Below are 23,947 nucleotides of genomic sequence, written 5' to 3' on the forward strand. Positions count from 1 at the left end.
TTATCCTAAAGCCAGGCTATGTAGTGTAATCATCACGCTAAGGTTGGACATGTACCATGATAATTATCCTAAAGCCAGGCTATGTAGTGTAATCGTCATGCTAAGGTTGGACATGTACCATGATATTTATCCTAAAGCCAGGCTATGTAGTGTAATCATCACGCTAAGGTTGGACATGCACCATGATAATTATCCTAAAGCCAGGCTATGTAGTGTAATCGTCATGCTAAGGTTGGACATGTAGCATGATATTTATCCTAAAGCCAGGCTATGTAGTGTAATCGTCACGCTAAGGTTGGACATGTATCATGATAATTATCCTAAAGCCAGGTTATGTAGCGTAATCGTCATGCTAAGTTTGGACATGTACCATGATAATTATCCTAAAGCCAGGTTATGTAGTGTAATTGTCATGCTAAGGTTTGACATGTACCATGATAATTATCCTAAAGCCAGGTTCTGTAGTGTAATCATCACGCTAAGGTTTGACATGTACCATGATAATTATCCTAAAGCCAGGTTCTGTAGTGTAATCATCACGCTAAGGTTGGACATGTACCATGATAATTATCCTAAAGCCAGGTTATGTAGTGTAATCGTCACGCTAAGGTTGGACATGTACCATGATAATTATCCTAAAGCCAGGTTATGTAGTGTAATCGTCACGCTAAGGTTGGACATGTACCATGATAATTATCCTAAAGCCAGGTTATGTAGTGTAATCGTCACGCTAAGGTTGGACATGTACCATGATAATTATCCTAAAGCCAGGTTATGTAGTGTAATCGTCACGCTAAGGTTGGACATGTACCATGATAATTATCCTAAAGCCAGGTTATGTAGTGTAATCGTCACGCTAAGGTTGGACATGTACCATGATAATTATCCTAAAGCCAGGTTATGTAGTGTAATCGTCACGCTAAGGTTGGACATGTACCATGATAATTATCCTAAAGCCAGGTTATGTAGTGTAATCGTCACGCTAAGGTTGGACATGTACCATGATAATTATCCTAAAGCCAGGTTATGTAGTGTAATCGTCACGCTAAGGTTGGACATGTACCATGATAATTATCCTAAAGCCAGGTTATGTAGTGTAATCGTCACGCTAAGGTTGGACATGTACCATGATAATTATCCTAAAGCCAGGTTATGTAGTGTAATCGTCACGCTAAGGTTGGACATGTACCATGATAATTATCCTAAAGCCAGGTTATGTAGTGTAATCGTCACGCTAAGGTTGGACATGTACCATGATAATTATCCTAAAGCCAGGTTATGTAGTGTAATCGTCACGCTAAGGTTGGACATGTACCATGATAATTATCCTAAAGCCAGGTTATGTAGTGTAATCGTCACGCTAAGGTTGGACATGTACCATGATAATTATCCTAAAGCCAGGTTATGTAGTGTAATCGTCACGCTAAGGTTGGACATGTACCATGATAATTATCCTAAAGCCAGGTTATGTAGTGTAATCGTCACGCTAAGGTTGGACATGTACCATGATAATTATCCTAAAGCCAGGTTATGTAGTGTAATCGTCACGCTAAGGTTGGACATGTACCATGATAATTATCCTAAAGCCAGGTTATGTAGTGTAATCGTCACGCTAAGGTTGGACATGTACCATGATAATTATCCTAAAGCCAGGTTATGTAGTGTAATCGTCACGCTAAGGTTGGACATGTACCATGATAATTATCCTAAAGCCAGGTTATGTAGTGTAATCGTCACGCTAAGGTTGGACATGTACCATGATAATTATCCTAAAGCCAGGTTATGTAGTGTTATCGTCACGCTCAGGTTGGACATGTACCATGATAATTATCCTAAAGCCAGGTTATGTAGTGTAATTGTCATGCTAAGGTTTGACATGCACCATGATAATTATCCTAAAGCCAGGTTATGTAGTGTAATCGTCACGCTAAGGTTTTACATGTACCATGGCAATTATCCTAAAGCCAGGTTATGTAGTGTAATCGTCAGGCTAAGGTTTTACATGTACCATGATAATTATCCTAAAGCCAGGTTATGTAGTGGAATCGTCAAGCTAAGGTTGGACATGTACCATGATAATTATCCTAAAGCCAGATGTGTACCATGTTGGGACCTCATCAGGTACAATACAACGACATCACATTTCACCCCAATGATAGAAGGCCTTAACTAGTGTTTCCTGTCATTGTTCTAGTCTAATGAGGACTTATCTGATCATAGATCATTTATGTATAATTGGCAGATTTGGTGTAGAGGCTACATACAACACTATGACTTGATGCAGATGGCTTGAGTTCAATCCCTCAATTAACATTGTAGCATGGATATTCAAACAAAGTGTGTATCTCCTGCTCACACTACTGCAATAACCAAAGAGAAGTACACAATGGTCTGGGTTGGTTGCTGCAGTGGCTGTGCTGTAACAGTAGTAAATTGGTACTATGGAAAAAGTGTGCCGCTAGAAGCACAGTTGTCATTAGACACATCGTTAGTGGTAACTGTTGTCATTGGTCACAGTTGTCATTGGAAACACTGTCAGTAGTCACATAATGAAGGGGACATATACCATTGGTGGTTACTCAGTTGTCAGTAGACACTGTTGTCATTGGACACACTGTCAGTGGTCGCTGTTGTCATTGGTTAGTTGTCATTGGACACATCGTAAGTAGTAACTGTTGTCATTGGTCACAGTTGTCATTGGACACACTGTCAGTGATAACTGTTGTCATTGATTACAGTTGTCATTGAAAATACTCTCAGTGGTTAATGTTGTCAGTAGTTACAGTTGTCATTGGACACAATGTTGTCAGTAGTTACAGTTGTTATTGGACACACTGTCAGCTATGGTCTGTAACTGTTGTCCTTGGTTAGTTGTCATTGGACACATCAAGGACATATACTGTTGGTGGTCACTGTTGTCAGTACTTACAGTTGTCATTAGACACACATTTAAAAATGTGAGTAATTGAGAAACACATTGTCAGTAGATATTTTAATTGTAATGAGGCTTTTGCAGTTGCAATGATGTAAAACCACTGTCACTATTTACTATGTTTACCATTAAATCTTACCTGGATTAGCCGGGTTCACTACCATCCTCTCCACTATGACTATTTACAATGTTTACCATTAAATCTTACCTGGATTGGCTGGGTTCACTACAATACTCTCCACTGTCACTATGTACTATGTTTATCATTAAATCTTACCTGGATTAGCCTGGTTCACTACCATCCTCTCCACTGTCACTATTTACAATGTTTACCATTTACAATGTTTACCATTAAATCTTACCTGGATTAGCCTGGTTCACTACAATCCTCTCCACTGTAACTATTTACTATGTTTACCATTAAATCTTACCTGGATTAGCCTGGTTCACTACCATCCTCTCCACTGTAACTATTTACTATGTTTACCATTAAATCTTACCTGGATTAGCCTGGTTCACTACCATCCTCTACCCTGTCACTATTCACCATGTTTACCATTAAATCTTACCTGGATTGGCTGGGTTCACTACAATCCTCTCCACTGTCACTATGTACTATGTTTCCCATTAAATCTTACCTGGATTAGCCTGGTTCACTACCATCCTCTCCACTGTCACTATTTACAATGTTTACCATTTACAATGTTTACCATTAAATCCTACCTGGATTAGCCTGGTTCACTACAATCCTCTCCACTGTCACTATTTACTATGTTTACCATTAAACCTTACCTGGATTAGCCTGGTTCACTACAATCCTCTCCACTGTCACTATTTACAATGTTTACCATTTACAATGTTTACCATTAAATCCTACCTGGATTAGCCTGGTTCACTACAATCCTCTCCACTGTCACTATTTACAATGTTTACCATTTACAATGTTTACCATTAAATCTTACCTGGATTAGCCGGGTTCACTACCATCCTCTCCACTATGACTATTTACAATGTTTACCATTAAATCTTACCTGGATTAACCTGGTTCACTACCATCCTCTCCACTGTAACTATTTACTATGTTTACCATTAAATCTTACCTGGATTGGCTGGGTTCACTACCATCCTCTCCACTGTCACTATTCACAATGTTTACCATTAAATCTTACCTGGATTAGCTGGGTTCACTACCATTCTCTCCACTGTAACTATTTACTTTGTTTACCATTAAATCTTACCTGGATTAGCCTGGTTCACTCCCATCCTCTCTACTCCTGCCACATTAGCTCCAGTAACAGACTAGCTTGATGATGAGGTTGCACCATAGTAGGACAACCAGATTAGTGGTTGCTGGATTAACGATTCTCAACTCTTTACATACACTTTTGTTAAAAAAGGACCCTGTTGCAAATTTCTACACTTTACACCTAATTGCGCTGTACTTTTTCAGTAAAGATGGGCGTATACATTGGCAGTAGTTTAATTATTATCTGTGATTTTGAGATGGTGTATATCTGGCTCCCTGACAGGCGTTGGGTACAGTGAAGGAGGACCCTAGTTGAGTATCATCTGTCGGGGTCAAACTGTTACATTCAGGGATACACCCTACCTATATACCTAGGAGACTTCATTACATTACATTTTTTACCCTGAAATAGAATCCGTCTTATTTATAAAATTTCACTCCTATATCTACATATTGACTATCAGAAGATGTGTAAGCTCATATGGGCAGTTTTTGTTGTATAAAAATAATAGAAAATGCTTCATGTCAAACCTAGTGTGGATATCTGGTACTTTTGTTCCATTTATGCCACAGGAAACTTATACTTGGTATACCCACATGCAACATTTTTATAAAACACCTAAACATATACCAGGTCCATATAATTCTAAATTAATATCTACAAAGGCGATTCTGTATACTTAACAAAATCACTGAAATCACTGAATCGCTGACCTGGTATTAATCTCACACTTGTAATCTTAAAAGTGGACTAATATACAGCTACAGGCAAAGTATCTGTGTTCGATCCATTTGAATCTATTAAATGATTTAAACATATGACGCCTTTGACCTTAAAAGTTTATAGCCTTCCGTTCCGGCATACTTCTGGCTAAATATCATTACCATCCAAGGCCTTTTGGTTATTGAGAAGAAGTTGTTTAAAGGTTTTAAACATATTTGACCCCTGTGACCTTGAAAATAGATGAACGTCATTTGTTTGATCAAACTTGGTAGCCCTTCATCCCAGCATGATACTGGCCAAAAATCATTAGCCTATGCCTCTTGGATATTCAGGAGAAGTTGTTTAAAGGTTTTAAACATTTTTGACCCCTGTGACCTTGACAATGGATGAAAATCGTTTGTTTGAACAAACTTGGTAGCCCTTTATCCAGCATGTTAATGGCCAAAAATCATTGTTCTAGGCCTCTTGGGTATTCAGCAGAAGTTGTGTAAAGGTTTTAAACATATTTGACCCCTGTGGTCTTGAAAATAGATGAAGGTCATTTGTTTGAATAAACTTGGTAGCCCTTTATCCAGCATGTTACTGGCTAAATATCAATAACCTAGGCTTCTTGGTAATTCAGAAGAAGTTGTTTAAAGGTTTTTAATACATTTGACCCCTGTGACCTTGAATAAAAATCAAGCTCATTCATTTGAACAAACTCTGTAGCCCTCTATTAAAGCATGCTACTGGTCAAATAGCATCATCATAGGCGTCTTGGTTATTCAGCACAAGTTGTTTAAGGTTTTAAACATATTTGACCCCTGTGACTTGAATATAAGTCAAGGTCATTCATTTGAACAAACTTAGTAGCCCTCTATTACAGCATGCTATTGGTCAAATAGCATCATCCTAGGCCTCTTGGTTATTCAGAAGAAGTTGTTTAAAGGTTTTAAACATATTTGACCCCTGTGACCTTGAATATAGGTAAAGGTCATTCATTTTAACAAAACTTAGTAGCACTTTATCTTAGCATGTTATTGGCTAAATATCATTATCCTAGGCCTCTAAGTTATTCAGAAGAAGTTGCTTAAAGATATTTTAAGACAATTGACCCCTGTGATCTTGAAAATGGGTGAAGGTCATTTATTTGACCAAACTTGGTAGCCCTTTATCCCAGCATGCTACTGGCCAAATATCATCACCCTGGACATTTTGGTTATTCAGAAGAAGTTGTTTAAAGTTTTTAACATATTTGACCCCTGTGACCTTGAAAACAGGTGAAGGTCATCTATTTGAACAAACTTGGTAGCCCTTCATCCCAGTTTGCTTCTGGTCAAATATCATCACCCTGGGCCTTTCGGTTATTAAGAAGTAGTCGTTTAAAGGGGCATAACGGTGAAGTAACTTTATTTTTTGTCTTTTTTTCAAATACTACATAAACATATCAAGTGAGACTCCTTATGGAAAATAACGATCAGATTTGGCTGAAATAGATTCATAAAAATGATTCAATCTAAGAAAATCATCGGTATTTCTACCTGTCTGACCAACATTTTGTTCAGGGATTTCCCTCTACTAACGCATGCGCATAGCACACCATTTCTTAGTAAACAAAATGACTGGCCGTGTGAAGTAAGCGAAATAAAAAGAGTTGTACCGTGTCAGCTACGAAACGAAAAGTTGCCAAATGGTCAAAAGATAGCACAAGGAGTACGTTACGGAATAATTATTGCAGGTGGGCAGTATTCAAAGGAGAAAATAACTGCCGTAGCAGTTAGTACGGTGAATGTATTCTTCCGGATAGCCGGTTAAGCTGAAATGGAATCGACAGAAATGCTAATGCTGTTTATGTTATGAATAAATATCTAAAACTATATTAAGCTCGCTAGTATCTTTGTCTGAGTTTGAACACAGATGAACTTAGTTTAATATGTTAATGGGCATGTANCGTACCATCTGTACCGGCCACATTCCGGTACTAAATTCAATATATATTTAAATATATCTACTTTATGTTTATGCCTATTATCATTGTTGACATTTAATTGTAAATGTATGACGGGAGAAGGCTGTGATAAATTGTAAAAACTTGTGCCCCATCCCTTGTTCAATTTTATTGGCAACACATTTATGTTTAAAGCTAAATAAATTTAAATTCTGAATATTGGCAAGTGTGCAATTAACTTCTAATGATGAATAATTACTGTTCAAAAAGTTTGAATACAGACTTAGAAATCATATAACTTGGTTTCATAGTGCGGCAAGAAGTTGCATTGCCTGGCAGCCCCTCTCTGGGGGCCTCTTTGGAAACCGTTTCATCTCGCTTGCACCACTTGTGTTTACTGCCTAGTCAGGTGACGTTATTGGCGCTATTTTTAGCAGGGCTTTCCCGAACAATTCAAGTGGTCAAACTGGACATTTGGAACGGACTATGAATATGGGGATAGCGTGGTAACATAAGTGGAAGTGCATACAATACATACATTCATTAAAAAAAAAAAAACGCCTTTTCACATGATGTCCCTTTAAAGTAAAATATTGACGACGGACGCTGCACCACGGCATAAGCTCACTTGGCACTTTGTGCCAGGTGAGCTAAAAATTGGCTATAAAATATGTGGCATTGACATCACATTTGTATCATAAATACCTGTCTATAAAGGTCACCTCTATGTAACAAACACATGTCTATAAAGGTTAGCTCTATGTAACACACACCTGTCTACAAAGGTCACCTCTATGTAACAAACACCTGTCTATAAAGGTCATCTCTATATAACACACACCTGTCTATAAAGGTCACCTCTATGTAACACAAAACTGTCTATAAAGGTTACCTCTGCACAACACACACATGTCTTAAAAAAATCAACTATGAACAATTGTATACTTAAATCATTGTATCAATACCATGCTACAGAAATGTGTAAATCTGAATGTTAAGGCTAAATGCTACCTTAACTTTACACCTGTGATTTGTGGGTGAGTTATCTCCTCTCTGTTGACCTTTTTAATTAATACTTACACTGTAGTATTATATATTTACATTTGCGCTGCAAACCACTATATGAACATTACCAGCAGAAATGCATTTCATTTGAGTATGAAAGCAAAAACTCTCGTGACGTAACACATGGTTTACTTATGACGTCATAGATTTACCTTGTTCAATGAGAGTCCTGTCATTTGGCTTCGGATAACATGGAGAATGCCCCTGCGTCAAACGCTCAAATGACAACGGTTAATTATTGGTGCCAATTTTATTTAAAAAGGGCTGTTCCGCCAATGTCGTTTAAAGGACAATTACATATAAAAAACACAGTAAATTAATTAATTATTTAAGAACAAATAAATGAAATTAAACTATTGTTCTATAGCAAAAATGTATATATAATATGGATTGAATCACGTTTTTGTAATTTTCATGCCGGTATGAACGCAAATAGGTTACATCCATATTAAGCATGAAGCCCGGATGTAACCGATTTGCATTCATATCAGCATGAAAATTACAAAACCACCATTCAATCCATATATATGTGCAATACATTCAAGGAAAGGGAGTTCATAATGTTCATTTAACTTGTGCCCAATCTCTTTGCTCATGGCAATTAGATGTAACTAAACTTATCAATGCCTGCATTATAAATTAAATCATTTAGACAACAAATATCTGTCATCATCTTCAGTCAAACTTAACATAAGAAAGTTATTTTTACAGGTTTGTTAGAGTTGAACTTTTTTTGAAAAGGAAATGTAGGTCACAGTAGGGTAATATTCTTCAAAAGTTTCATTTTCAGAAACTTTTTTATCTGAATTCCTAAGAAAATGAAAAGATTTACTTGAAACAAAAACACCATGAAATTCAATCTTACACGACCAACATTATTGCTGAACAAACCTGACACCAGCCTAGTATCACATGACAGGTGTCACATGACCCTGTATGTCTGGTGCCATAGGACTCCCTCGACTGCAGGTACGTCATTTCTAAGTGACCCTTAACATTCCTACCAAGGACAAACGAATCAGTTCATACATTTAAACCAACTATGAGACAGTTTTGTTAAAATATAGAAATTAGCCATGGCCATTTATTAGATAATATATTGCCTTTTCTACAACATACTTACCAACTTTTTGAAATGTTCACGAGGGAGATAATGGTGCTCCGAATTATACACCCTAGGGAAGCATTAACACTGTTCACGAGGGAGATAATGCTCAGAATTATACACCCTGAGAGGCATTATAACACAGTTCACGAGGGAGATAATGCTCAGAATTATACACCCTAGGGAAGCATTAACACTGTTCACGAGGGAGATAATGCTCAGAATTATACACGAGGGAGATAATGCTCAGAATTATACACCCTAGGGAAGCATTAACACTGTTCACGAGGGAGATAATGCTCAGAATTATACACGAGGGAGATAATGCTCAGAATTATACACCCTAGGGAAGCATTAACACTGTTCACGAGGGAGATAATGCTCAGAATTATACACCCTGAGATGCATTATAACCAGTTCCCGAGGGAGATAATGCTCAGAATTATACACCCTAGGGAAGCATTAACATTGTTCACGAGGGAGATAATGCTCAGAATTATACACCCTGAGATGCATTATAACCAGTTCCCGAGGGAGATAATGCTCAGAATTATACACCCTAGGGAAGCATTAACATTGTTCACGAGGGAGATAATGCTCAGAATTATACACCCTAGGGAAGCATTAACACTGTTCACGAGGGAGATAATGCTCAGAATTATACACCCTAGGGAAGCATTAACACTGTTCACGAGGGAGATAATGCTCAGAATTATACACCCTAGGGAAGCATTAACACTGTTCACGAGGGAGATAATGCTCAGAATTATACACCCTAGGGAAGCATTAACACTGTTCACGAGGGAGATAATGCTCAGAATTATACACCCTAGGGAAGCATTAACACTGTTCACGAGGGAGATAATGCTCAGAATTATACACCCTAGGGAAGCATTAACACTGTTCACGAGGGAGATAATGCTCAGAATTATACACCCTAGGGAAGCATTAACACTGTTCACGAGGGAGATAATGCTCAGAATTATACACCCTAGGGAAGCATTAACACTGTTCACGAGGGAGATAATGCTCAGAATTATACACCCTAGGGAAGCATTAACACTGTTCACGAGGGAGATAATGCTCAGAATTATACACCCTAGGGAAGCATTAACACTGTTCACGAGGGAGATAATGCTCAGAATTATACACCCTAGGGAAGCATTAACACTGTTCACGAGGGAGATAATGCTCAGAATTATACACCCTAGGGAAGCATTAACACTGTTCACGAGGGAGATAATGCTCAGAATTATACACCCTAGGGAAGCATTAACACTGTTCACGAGGGAGATAATGCTCAGAATTATACACCCTAGGGAAGCATTAACACTGTTCACGAGGGAGATAATGCTCAGAATTATACACCCTAGGGAAGCATTAACACTGTTCACGAGGGAGATAATGCTCAGAATTATACACCCTAGGGAAGCATTAACACTGTTCACGAGGGAGATAATGCTCAGAATTATACACCCTAGGGAAGCATTAACACTGTTCACGAGGGAGATAATGCTCAGAATTATACACCCTAGGGAAGCATTAACACTGTTCACGAGGGAGATAATGCTCAGAATTATACACCCTAGGGAAGCATTAACACTGTTCACGAGGGAGATAATGCTCAGAATTATACACCCTAGGGAAGCATTAACACTGTTCACGAGGGAGATAATGCTCAGAATTATACACCCTAGGGAAGCATTAACACTGTTCACGAGGGAGATAATGCTCAGAATTATACACCCTAGGGAAGCATTAACACTGTTCACGAGGGAGATAATGCTCAGAATTATACACCCTAGGGAAGCATTAACACTGTTCACGAGGGAGATAATGCTCAGAATTATACACCCTAGGGAAGCATTAACACTGTTCACGAGGGAGATAATGCTCAGAATTATACACCCTAGGGAAGCATTAACACTGTTCACGAGGGAGATAATGCTCAGAATTATACACCCTAGGGAAGCATTAACACTGTTCACGAGGGAGATAATGCTCAGAATTATACACCCTAGGGAAGCATTAACACTGTTCACGAGGGAGATAATGCTCAGAATTATACACCCTAGGGAAGCATTAACACTGTTCACGAGGGAGATAATGCTCAGAATTATACACCCTAGGGAAGCATTAACACTGTTCACGAGGGAGATAATGCTCAGAATTATACACCCTAGGGAAGCATTAACACTGTTCACGAGGGAGATAATGCTCAGAATTATACACCCTAGGGAAGCATTAACACTGTTCACGAGGGAGATAATGCTCAGAATTATACACCCTAGGGAAGCATTAACACTGTTCACGAGGGAGATAATGCTCAGAATTATACACCCTAGGGAAGCATTAACACTGTTCACGAGGGAGATAATGCTCAGAATTATACACCCTAGGGAAGCATTAACACTGTTCACGAGGGAGATAATGCTCAGAATTATACACCCTAGGGAAGCATTAACATTGTTCACGAGGGAGATAATGCTCAGAATTATACACCCTAGGGGTGCATTAACACAGTTCAAGAGGGAGATAATGCTTCGAATTATACACGAGGGAGATAATGCTCAGAATTATACACCCTAGGGAAGCATTCACACTTTTAAATGGCAACTTTAGAGTGGTTCTTTAAGATGAAACCAACAGATCTTAGAAAATAGGAATAGTTCAGCAAACTCATTGGTTGAACATGCTCAAGGTTAGGGTCCAACACCGGGAGTCCCCCTCCTAAATAGGGAGAGTTGGCAAGTATGCTACAAGCATGCTAAATGGCTCGGAAATGTCAGTCGGAAATTAAAATAATTCTTGGATAGATTTGGTTTAACTTCCTGGTATATTTCTAATCAATTTTCTGAGAATCAGTAATATGCTTTGTTGACAATCACTCAAACAAAAGACAAAAACTTAGAGGAAGTTCTTCTAGGGCTTCATCTGTATCGTAGAGACACAGGTTTCACCAAAGTTTTTCTGTGTTTCCTTACATTTCTCAGTCTTCAGCAGATACCATTTGTCATCAACTTTCCAGACCAGCATGGCATCAACATGTGATGCTGAGGATATATGGTTTACTTCCTTGTCAGGAGTTTAACTCATTTACCCCTGAAAACAAATTTGAACTCTTCCAATTCAATAGTTAGAATAGTTCATTATGAAATTTCAGGGGTGAATAAGTTTAATGTCCTCTCCAAAAGAATTGCACACTTAGGGGAGATAAGAAGTTGAGTTTTATGAACGGTAGACGTTTGACACATGTGATACACATTCTATTCTGTTGTCCTGTCAGTTCCAGTAGACGTTTTGACACATGTGATACACATTCTACTCTGTTGTCCTGTCAGTTCCAGTAGACGTTTGACACATGTGATACACATTCTATTCTGTTGTCCTGTCAGTTCCAGTAGACGTTTGACACATGTGATACACATTCTATTCTGTTGTCCTGTCAGTTCCAGTAGACGTTTGACACATGTGATACACATTCTATTCTGTTGTCCTGTCAGTTCCAGTAGACGTTTGACACATGTGATACACATTCTATTCTGTTGTCCTGTCAGTTCCAGTAGACGTTTGACACATGTGATACACATTCTATTCTGTTGTCCTGTCAGTTCCAGTAGACGTTTGACACATGTGATACACATTCTATTCTGTTGTCCTGTCAGTTCCAGTAGACGTTTGACACATGTGATACACATTCTATTCTGTTGTCCTGTCAGTTCCAGTAGACGTTTGACACATGTGATACACATTCTATTCTGTTGTCCTGTCAGTTCCAGTAGACGTTTGACACATGTGATACACATTCTATTCTGTTGTCCTGTCAGTTCCAGTAGACGTTTGACACATGTGATACACATTCTATTCTGTTGTCCTGTCAGTTCCAGTAGACGTTTGACACATGTGATACACATTCTATTCTGTTGTCCTGTCAGTTCCAGTAGACGTTTGACACATGTGATACACATTCTATTCTGTTGTCCTGTCAGTTCCAGTAGACGTTTGACACATGTGATACACATTCTATTCTGTTGTCCTGTCAGTTCCAGTAGACGTTTGACACATGTGATACACATTCTATTCTGTTGTCCTGTCAGTTCCAGTAGACGTTTGACACATGTGATACACATTCTATTCTGTTGTCCTGTCAGTTCCAGTAGACGTTTGACACATGTGATACACATTCTATTCTGTTGTCCTGTCAGTTCCAGTAGACGTTTGACACATGTGATACACATTCTATTCTGTTGTCCTGTCAGTTCCAGTAGACGTTTGACACATGTGATACACATTCTATTCTGTTGTCCTGTCAGTTCCAGTAGACGTTTGACACATGTGATACACATTCTACTCTGTTGTCCTGTCAGTTCCAGTGACTGTTTATCATATCAACATTGAGCTCATATGGTGTGTTGAACTTGTGACATATTTTTTTCCCTTAATAATTTGGCACAAAGAAAGCGACTGTTGAAAATTATTGTTATGATATATAATATATAATATATAATAATATGAATTTATTGTCAAAAAGTTTGACTTTGTTTGCAGAATGAAGGGAGTTTCAAACTTGATTGATAGACAAACCTGATTTAATTAATTGATGAAACTTGTGTAGAACCAATTATACCAAAACGAACATTTCTTTTGTACTAATATGACAAAAGTAAAATTTTAAAAATTAAATTCAAATGCAATTTTTAAAACTGGAACCAACAAATAATTTTGATGTAATGGTGTGTCCAAGAATACATACATGTGGCTCTTTAAATAAAAATGAAAATATCAGCAATAAGAATTTGATGTCAACACAGTGTTATAATGACGTCTGACACACCGGGTTGAGGGTAGTGATACCTGAGTGTGTATTTTACTTACAAGGTCTGGGCTTTTCCTATCAAGCTTCAAACTTGAAGATGCATTATTAAAAGTTAAGAAAAGATTTGTTTTTCAAGAGGCATTGCAAAAATATGATTAATTTCATAGTTTTGTTCGAAAATGATTGTTTTTCAATACAAGACTGTGGGTTTTTGACAGGAGTAATTAAGGAAATATTAGGGCTATTAGTTGTTTGGTAATGTCTGATTAAGCCAGTGATCCTTGTTACGACAGAGCACTGCTGTGTTATGTGTTTGATACCTAATATTCTACAAGGTAATTGTACGCAATAGTGCAACCTCTGTGTTTAACAACATCCATTGTGATTACAGCCCACACCTGGGTATGCTGGACGCTTGTTTACCAATTTACCGGAGCAATTCAAACTCAGTATGGGACACGATACGCAGATTCTACCGTTTATAGGAGCAGTTCAAACTCAGTATGGGACACGATACGCAGATTCACCCGTTTATAGGAGCAGTTCAAACTCAATATGGGACACGATACCCAATTTACCCATTTATAAGAGCATTTCAAACTCAGTATGGGACACGATAATCAGATTTACCTGTTTATAAAGGAGCAATTCAAACTCAGTATGGGACACGAAACTCAGATTTAACCTTTTATAGGAGCAATTCAAACTCGGTATGGGATATGATACGCAGATTTACCCGTTTATAGGAGCAAACTCAGTATGGGACACAATACTCAATTTACTCGTCTATAAAGGAGCAACACAAACTCGGTATGGGACATGATACTCAGATTTACCTCTTTATAGGAGCAATTCAAACTCAGTATGGGACACGATACTCAGCAACAAGCTATTAAGCTAATCACCTCTGCAGACACAATTTAACTCTTCCAATTCAAAGGTTGGAATAGTTCATCATGAAATTTAAGGGGTGAATGAGTTAAAGTAGTACTCTGTTAATGGTGACACAGGGACTTGATGCTAGGTATACCAGGGACAGTTGCCTGTGTTGAGATGTTTCCTTGCTATTACATACTGTATACCTAAGGCCAGGCATCGGATCTAAACCATTCCTTGTCAGTTCTAGTGTAGCGTATGAGATACTGCAGTCATCACAGAAACCTGGTAGGGATCAAAACATGCTACAATCCTCATCTTTCACCTATAGCTGTTTATCACGGGTATCAGGTTATATATGATGTGATAGTCCTTATGCACATACCAACAAATGTTCCACTACCTTCATACACCCAGATATCATCAGGTACAGAGGGATTCCCAGAGTGCAGCATGGCATTCCAATAGCTCCAAAAGTACAGATGGAATTATATATTAATTAACTATGAAAGAAGAGGTGGTGTGTCAGAAAACCAGAGCTACGCTGTAACATACAAATGTCCGTGTCCCATTGACCACCATCTATACACTTTGTTATCTGTATCAAAATCTATCTGTAACTCTGCGTAACCTGCGTACAAATAAAACCCAACGAATTGTAATGGGAACACATTTAACTTATCAGAAAAAAAATACCTCCCTTCTCTCACTCACCATCCTGTTAAAGCAGTACCTACCCTTTCTTCTCTCACTCACCAACATGTTAAAGCAGTACCTACCCTTTCTTCTCCCACTCACCAACATGTTAAAGCAGTACCTACCCTTTCTTCTCCCACTCACCAACATGTTAAAGCAGTACCTACCCTTTCTTCTCTCACTCACAAACTTGTTAAAGCAGTACCTACCCTTTCTTCTCTCACTCACCAAACTGTTAAAGCAGTACCTACCCTTTCTTCTCTCACTCACCATCCTGTTAAAGCAGTACCTCCCCTTTCTTCTCTCACTCACCAACATGTTAAAGCAGTACCTACCCTTGCTTCTCTCACTCACCAACATGTTAAAGCAGTACCTACCCTTTCTTCTCCCACTCACCAACATGTTAAAGCAGTACCTACCCTTGCTTCTCTCACTCACCAACATGTTAAAGCAGTACCTACCCTTTCTTCTCCTCCCCCTTCTGTTCCCTCCTACATCTGTATCTTGTTTCTCTGCCTTACCACCCTCTCTTTTTCTTCTCACTCCACTTTCCAACATCCCCCCCCCCCTCCTTTTCCTGTTTCCTCCCCTTCTCTTCATTGCCTTTTCATCCTCACCAATTCTTTCTTTTTCCCACCTAGCCCAACTCTTCTCCTCCACAACCCCCCTCCCCATCCCTCCCTGATTCCTCAATTCCTCTCCCATCTTTCCCAACGCCCCTCCCATCTTTCCAAATGCCCCTCCCATCTTTCCAAATGCCCTTCCAATCTTTCCAAATGTCCCTCCCATCTTTTCCAATGTCCCTCCCATCTTTCCCAATGTCCCGCCCATCTTCCCCAATGCCCCTCCCATCTTACCCTGTGAATGCCCCTCCCATCTTTCCGATGCCCTCAATCTTTCCTAATGTCCATCCCATTTTTTCTATTGCCCCTCCCATCTTTCCCAATGCCCCTTCCATCTTTCCCAACGCCCCTCCCATCTTTCCAAATGCCCCTCCCATCTTTCCAAATGCCCCTCCCATCTTTCCAAATGCCCCTCCCATCTTTCCAAATGCCCTTCCAAGCTTTCCAAATGTCCCTGCCATCTTTTCCAATGTCCCTCCCATCTTTCCCAATGTCCCGCCCATCTTCCCCAATGCCCCTCCCATCTTACCCTGTGAATGTCCCTCCCATCTTTCCAATGCCCTCAATCTTTCCTAATGTCCATCCCATTTTTTCTATTGCCCCTCCCATCTTTCCCAATGCCCCTTCCATCTTTCCCAACGCCCCTCCCATCTTTCCAAATGCCCCTCCCATCTTTCCAAATGCCCTTCCAATCTTTCCAAATGTCCCTGCCATCTTTTGCAATGTCCATTCGATCTTCCCAATGCCCTTCCCATCTTTCCCAATGTCCCTGCCATCTTTTCCAATGTCCATCCGATCTTCCCAATGCCCTTCCCATCTTTCCCAATGTCCCTGCCATCTTTTCCAATGTCCATCCGATCTTCCCAATGCCCTTCCCATCTTTCCCAATGTCCCTGCCATCTTTTCCAATGTCCCTCCCATCTTTTCCAATGCCCCTCCCATCTTACCCAGTGTCCCTCCCATCTTTTCCAATGTCCCTCCCATCTTTCCCAATGCACTCAATCTTTCCCAATGTCCCCCCCATCTTTCCCAACGCCCCTCCCATCTTTCCAAATGCCCCTCCCATCTTTCCAAATGCCCCTCCCATCTTTCCCAATGCCCCTTCCATCTTTCCCAACGCCCCTCCCATCTTTCCCAATGCCCCTTCCATCTTTCCCAACGCCCCTCCCATCTTTCCAAATGCCCCTCCCATCTTTCCAAATGCCCCTCCCATCTTTCCAAATGCCCTTCCCATCTTTCCAAATGTCCCTGCCATCTTTTGCAATGTCCATTCGATCTTCCCAATGCCCTTCCCATATTTCCAAATGTCCCTGCCATCTTTTCCAATGTCCCTCCCATCTTTTCCAATGCCCCTCCCATCTTACCCAATGTCCCTCCCATCTTTTCCAATGTCCCTCAAATCTTTCCCAATGTCCCTTCCAGCTTTTAAATGCCCCTCTCATCTTTCAAATGTCCCTCCCATCTTTCCCAATGTCCCTCCCATCTTTCCCAATGCCCCTCCCATCTTACCCTGTGAATGCCCCTCCCATCTTTCCAATGCCCTCAATCTTTCCTAATGCCCCTCCCATCTTTCCAATGTCCCTCCCATCTTTCCCAATGTCCCTCCGATCTTTCCAATGCCCCTCCCATCTTACCCTGTGAATGCCCCTCCCATCTTTCCAATGCCCTCAATCTTTCCTAATGCCCCTCCCATCTTTCCAATGTCCCTCCCATCTTTCCTAATGCCCCTCCCATCTTTCTGAGAGTCCCTCCCCTCCTTTCCCATGCTGCTGTATCCCCCTACTGCCTACTTTTTATCCCTTTCTCTGTCCCTGTTCTTTCTCCACCCTTCAGATAACCTCCAGGGTCTGCCAAAAATCCAGCTGTCACTTTCTATCATAAAAATAACCAAGTTCTATACCTACATTTTTATCTGCCAAAGTTTCTTTCTACAAAGTCTGACTCTTGTTTACCAATGGTAAGACATTCATGTGATGGTATTCTATAATTCAAAGCATTTTCCAAATAAATTTTCTTTGGCAAGAAATTACGACTTCTAAGATCTCTGTTGGCTTCACAGGAAATGTGTTATAATTTTATACTTGATGTTTTGCTGTGATAAAAGTTTTACATAGTTGAAATAAAAACAGTGAGTACTGGAGATGGGAGGCTGGGGGTTGGGGACTTGGGGGTAGGGACTTGTTGGGGACTTGGGGACTTGTTGGGGACTTGGGGACTTGGGGGTAGCTATAGGGACTTGTTGTAGGGTTGGGGACTTGGGGGTAGAGACTTGTTGGGGGGTTGGAGACTTGGCTATCGGGGACTTGGGGTTGGGGACTTCGCGGTAGGGACTTGGGGTGGGGAAGCAATTTATATAACAATGATATGAAATTGAAATATAAATTGATAAATTTGATAAAATATTATAAATGTAAAAGTTACCAAATGTATCTTTTCCTGTTTTACCACGATAAATATCCCACACGGTGAAATAAAAACAATCATTGTGAAAAAAAACCACTCACTGATCAATGACCTGCATGTAAAAATGTATTAATGCAACAAAAAAATGTATAATTCAACTGTTGTGTGTTTTTTCGTCCATTTGTACACACAATATAGGTCTCTATATCAACATCATGAGTGACATACTAGCGCTGTACTGTTACTGGGGTGGTTTGTGAATGCTCAAAGACCTATACACACAGTCTGCCTGTTCTGGTGTGGAGCTGAAGTGGCCAGGTATTTCAGTGCAAAAGTTGAAAATATAAACATTCATTAAAGCATTCCATAAATTACAATTATAAATTCACAGAGTCAGTAACAACACTTTTCCATTATAATTCTGACCTCTGACCTTCATACCCCAACTCTGCTGATCTAACCTCTCCCAAGGGTCACTAATGCATTGTAAGAATATAGGCGTTTAATGGAATTCCAATTGGAAAATACAATCAATTCCTTGAGGGAAAATATGGTTTATTGAGAAGATTTATAACAAATTTATTTTGAATAACAAATATGAATGGAATTTTGATAAGATTTTTTTTGTACAAACCCCAATGTATTAATATCAATATCAATGGTTTACACCCTGGTGGTAGATACAAGATCTATGTATACAAACGCACATGTACATCAAAACTACAATTTCTCATTCATTAGAAAACAAAATATAAACTAACTTTTCTGGTTTGTACAGTGTAATAACTGAAACAGCCTTAACGGTCACTTGAGTTGTGATATAGTTGGTATTTAAGAAAGTGATGTGACTTGAGTTGTGACATAGTTGGTATTTAAGAAAGTGATGTGACTTGAGTTGTGACATAGTTGGTATTTGTGGTTGTGATGTGATTTGAGTTGTGATATAGTTGGTATTTGTGGTTGTGATGTCACTTGAGTTGTGATATAGTTGGTATTTGTAGTTGTGATGTGACTTGGCAGTAATCATGTATATACAGGTATATAATTGTGGCTGTGATGTGACTTGGCAGTAATCATGTATATACAGGAATATATTTGTGGGTGTGATGTGACTTGAGTTGTGCTATAGTTGGTATTTGTGGTTGTGATGTGACTTGAGTTGTGATAAAGTTGGTATTTGTGGTTGTGATGTGACTTGGCAGTAATCATGTATATACAGGTATATATTTGTTGGTGTGATGTGACTTGGCAGTAATCATGTATATACAGGTATATAATTGTGGCTGTGATGTGACTTGGCAGTAATCATGTATATACAGGTATATATGTGTTGGTGTGATGTGACTTGGCAGTAATCATGTATATACAGGTATATAATTGTGGCTGTGATGTGACTTGGCAGTAATCATGTATATACAGGAATATATTTGTGGGTGTGATATGACTTGAGTTGTGATATAGTTGGTATTTGTAGTTGTGATGTGACTTGGCAGTAATCATGTATATACAGGTATAGATTTGTGGCTGTGATGTGACTTGGCAGTAATCAAGTATATAAAGGTATATATTTGTGGGTGTGATGTGACTTGGCAGTAATCATGTATATACAGGTATATATTTGTGGCTGTGATGTGACTTGGCAGTAATCATGTATATACAGGAATATATTTGTGGGTGTGATATGACTTGAGTTGTGATATAGTTGGTATTTGTAGTTGTGATGTGACTTGGCAGTAATCATGTATATACAGGTATATAATTGTGGCTGTGATGTGACTTGGCAGTAATCATGTATATACAGGTATATATTTGTGGCTGTGATGTGACTTGGCAGTAATCATGTATATACAGGAATATATTTGTGGGTGTGATGTGACTTGAGTTGTGATATAGTTGGTATTTGTGGTTGTGATGTGACTTGAGTTGTGATATAGTTGGGATTTGTGGGTGTGATGTGACTTGGCAGTAATCATTTATATACAGGTATATATTTGTGGCTGTGATGTGACTTGGCAGTAATCAAGTATATAAAGGTATATATTTGTGGGTGTGATGTGACTTGGCAGTAATCATGTATATATAGGTATATATTTGTGGCTGTTATCTGACTTGGCAGTAATCAAGTATATAAAGGAATTTATTTGTGGGTGTGATGGGACTTGGCAATAATCATGTATACAGGTATATGTTTGTGGCTGTGATGTGACTTGGCAGTAATCGTGTATATATACAAGTATATATTTGTGGGTATGATGTGACTTGGCAGTAATCGCGTATATACAGGTATATATTTGTTGGTGTGATGTGACTTGGCAGTAATCGTGTATATATACAAGTATATATTTGTGGGTATGATGTGACTTGGCAGTAATCATGTATACACAGGTAGATATTTGTGGGTGTGATGTGACTTGGCAATAATCATGTATACAGGTATATGTTTGTGGGTGTGATGTGACTTGGCAGTAATCATGTATACACAGGTAGATATTTGTGGGTGTGATGTGACTTGGCAGGAATCATGTATATACAGGTATATATTTGTGTGTGTGATGTGACTTGGCAGTAATCGTGTATATACAGGTATATATTTGTGGGTGGGATGTGACTTGGCAGTAATCATGTACATACAGGTATATATGTGTTGGTGTGATGTGACTTGGCAGTAATCATGTATACACAGGTAAATATTTGTGGGTGTGATGTGACTTGGCAGTAATCGTGTATATACAGGTATATATTTGTTGGTGTGATGTGACTTGGCAGTACTCATGTATATACAGGTATATATTTGTATACAAAGTTAGAAAGATGTACTGAGCTGATGACAATGTTTGGGAGAAATCAATCACAGCATCCTCACCTCATCCCCCAGGAGGGTCGACGTCAGTGTCCCCCTTACATGTATACTTAGCTAGGCATATTATCATTACACGTTAAAATCTGCCCGGTGGTTTTGGAGGATATGCCATTAAGCCCCTTGCACTCCACCACTCAGCCTCCCATGAGCTAGGCATGCTACCACTACAATTTGGTTGAAAGACGCCAAAATCTTTCGGAGAAATGTCATTAACAGCAGATCAACTTGTTTAACCCCTTTTGACCTAGACTCTAGGAGGGTCAAAGTCTACAAAGACTATATGGATACAAATTTTGAAAACAAACAAAGGGACTGTACAGATGCTTTTATAGCAACAAAATTTCATTGAATACTACTCAGTGGTTTGGGAGGAAACGTTGTTTAATGCAAAAGTTGACAGACGATAGACAACAGACAAAGGACCAGTCATGCTCACCCTGATACATAGATCTAGGAGGAAACCCAATGAAAACTTAAATTGTCATCATATAAAGGAAAATAAAAAAATCAACCCCAACAATCCTGATACAGAAAAGAAGGCTGGATAATTTATCCTGGGGATGACCCCTGGGACCCCCACCCAAACAATCCTGATACAGAAAAGTATGGTGGAAAATTGACCCCAAGGAGACCCCTGGGACCCCCAGCCCAACAATCCTGATACAGAAAAGTCGTCTAGATAATTGACCCTGGAGATGACCCCTGGGACCCCCACCCCAACAATCCTGATACAGAAAAGTAGACTGGATAATTGACCCTGGGGCTTACCCCTGGGAACCCCACCCAAGCAATCCTGATACAGAAAATTAGTCTGGATAATTGACCCTGGGGCTTACCCCTGGAACCCCCACCCAACAATCCTGATACAGAAAAGTAGGCTGGATAACTGACCTTGGGGCTTACCCCTGGGACCCCCGACCCAACAACCCTGATACAGAGAAGTAGTCTGGATAACTGACCTTGGAGATTACCCCTGGGACCCCCACCCCAACAATCCTGATACAGAAAAGTAGGCTGGATAATTGACCTTGGAGATGACCCCTGGGACCCCACCCAACCAATCCTGATACAGAAAAGTAGGCTGTATAATTGACCCTGGGACTTACCCCTGTGACCCCCACCCCAACAATCCTTATACAGAAAAGTCGTCTAGATAATTGACCCTGGAGATGACCCCTGGGACCCCCACCCCAACAATCCTGATACAGAAAAGTAGACTGGATCATTGACCCTGGAGATGACCCCTGGGACCCCCACCCCAACAATCCTGATACAGAAAAGTAGGCTGGATCATTGACCCTGGAGATGACCCCTGGGACCCCCACCCCAACAATCCTGATACAGAAAAGAAAAGTAGGCTGGATCATTGACCCTGGAGATGACCCCTGGGACCCCCACCCCAACAATCCTGATACAGAAAAGTAGACTGGATCATTGACCCTGGAGATGACCCCTGGGACCCCCACCCCAACAATCCTGATACAGAAAAGTAGGTTGTATAATTACTCTGGGACTTACCCCTGGGACCCCAACCCCAACAATCCTGATACAGAAAAGTAGCCTGTATAATTATCCTGGGACCTACCCCTGGGACCCCCACCCAAACAATCCTGATACAGAGAAGTAGGCTGGATAATTGACCTTGAGGATAACCCCTGTGACCCCCACCCCAACAATCCTGATACAGAAAAGTCGGCTAGATAATTGACCTTGGAGATGACCCCTGGGACCCCCACCCCAACAATCCTGATACAGAAAAGCAGGCTGGATCATTGACCCTGGAGATGACCCTGAAGATTATAAGGAAGTGCTGTAGTTATCTGATATGCCTTATAATGTGAGAAAGGAAACACAGCACTAAACTCAGAAATTGGTTCCACATGTTTTATACCAAAATACATCTCCCGTCTGGGAAGCTTGAATTCCTACGAGTCACAACCAAAACCAGGCCACCATATTACATACCACAATGTTAGTGTACAGCAGTTTATTAGGAATTCATAATCTAAAATAATCTTGTCACAAAATAAATTATACATATTATTTTAATTTGGCATCAATATTTGAACTATGACCATTGTATATCCATAAAGACACATGTAAGCTTACAGGAAACTGATGACCTGATTCATAAGTATTGTCAGCTTGAAAAATATTTCTCAGATATTTAACTTAAAAAGGCTCTTCCAAGATCATTCTTCATCAATCAAAATTCCAATATGTTACACAAAATGGATTTTATAGAAACAACACAGAAAAAGCTGAAATGTCTTTGTCAAGACAGAAACCTGTGCAAGTAGCTCCATTTATAATATCACTGTAGTGATTAGAGAAATTACTCAGAGAAATTAGCTGTAAATAAATCACTGGGAGTTTCCCTCCATTTACTATAAGTAGTTCCCACCCCTACCTCTGAGTAGTACCCCCGCCCCTACCTCTGAGTAGTACCCACGCCCCTAATTACTGTAGGTAGCTAGGGGGCCTTGCTACAGTAGGTATCCCACCCCTACCTCTGAGTAGTACCCCAGCCCCTAATTTACTGTAGGTAGCTAGGGGGCCTTGCTACAGTAGGTATCCCACCCCTACCTCTGAGTAGTACCCCCACCCCTAATTTACTGTAGGTAGCTAGGGGGCCTTGCTACAGTAGGTATCCCACCCCTACCTCTGAGTAGTA

The 23,947-nt window shown here is 39.8% G+C and overlaps 3 protein-coding genes across 6 annotated transcripts in view; all 3 read right to left on the reverse strand.

The window, feature by feature from the left end:
* The window catches only part of LOC110463419 (hydroxysteroid 11-beta-dehydrogenase 1-like protein), a 114,499-nt gene that overhangs the window by 48,799 nt on the left and 41,753 nt on the right, over positions 1–23,947 (reverse strand). The gene's annotated exons all lie outside the window — the stretch shown is intronic.
* Positions 16,241–16,534, reverse strand: LOC110463416 (dosage compensation regulator-like). The gene has a single exon (XM_021517999.1). It carries the CDS (start codon positions 16,532–16,534, stop codon positions 16,241–16,243), a length of 294 nt encoding a protein of 97 aa, XP_021373674.1.
* On the reverse strand, positions 16,954–17,265 carry LOC110463417 (dosage compensation regulator-like). Its single transcript, XM_021518000.1, has one exon. The coding sequence runs from the start codon at positions 17,263–17,265 to the stop codon at positions 16,954–16,956; it is 312 nt and encodes a 103-aa protein (XP_021373675.1).

Source organism: Mizuhopecten yessoensis, unplaced genomic scaffold (assembly GCF_002113885.1).
Source record: "Mizuhopecten yessoensis strain PY_sf001 unplaced genomic scaffold, ASM211388v2 scaffold10903, whole genome shotgun sequence".
In the NCBI taxonomy this organism is placed as follows: Eukaryota; Metazoa; Mollusca; class Bivalvia; order Pectinida; family Pectinidae; genus Mizuhopecten; species Mizuhopecten yessoensis.

Coding starts and splice junctions, on each gene's coding strand:
- LOC110463416 (XM_021517999.1), bottom strand. CDS start 16,534: ATGGGAGGGGCATTGGGGAAGATGGGCGGGACATTGGGAAAGATGGGA.
- LOC110463417 (XM_021518000.1), bottom strand. CDS start 17,265: ATGGCAGGGACATTTGGAAAGATGGGAAGGGCATTTGGAAAGATGGGA.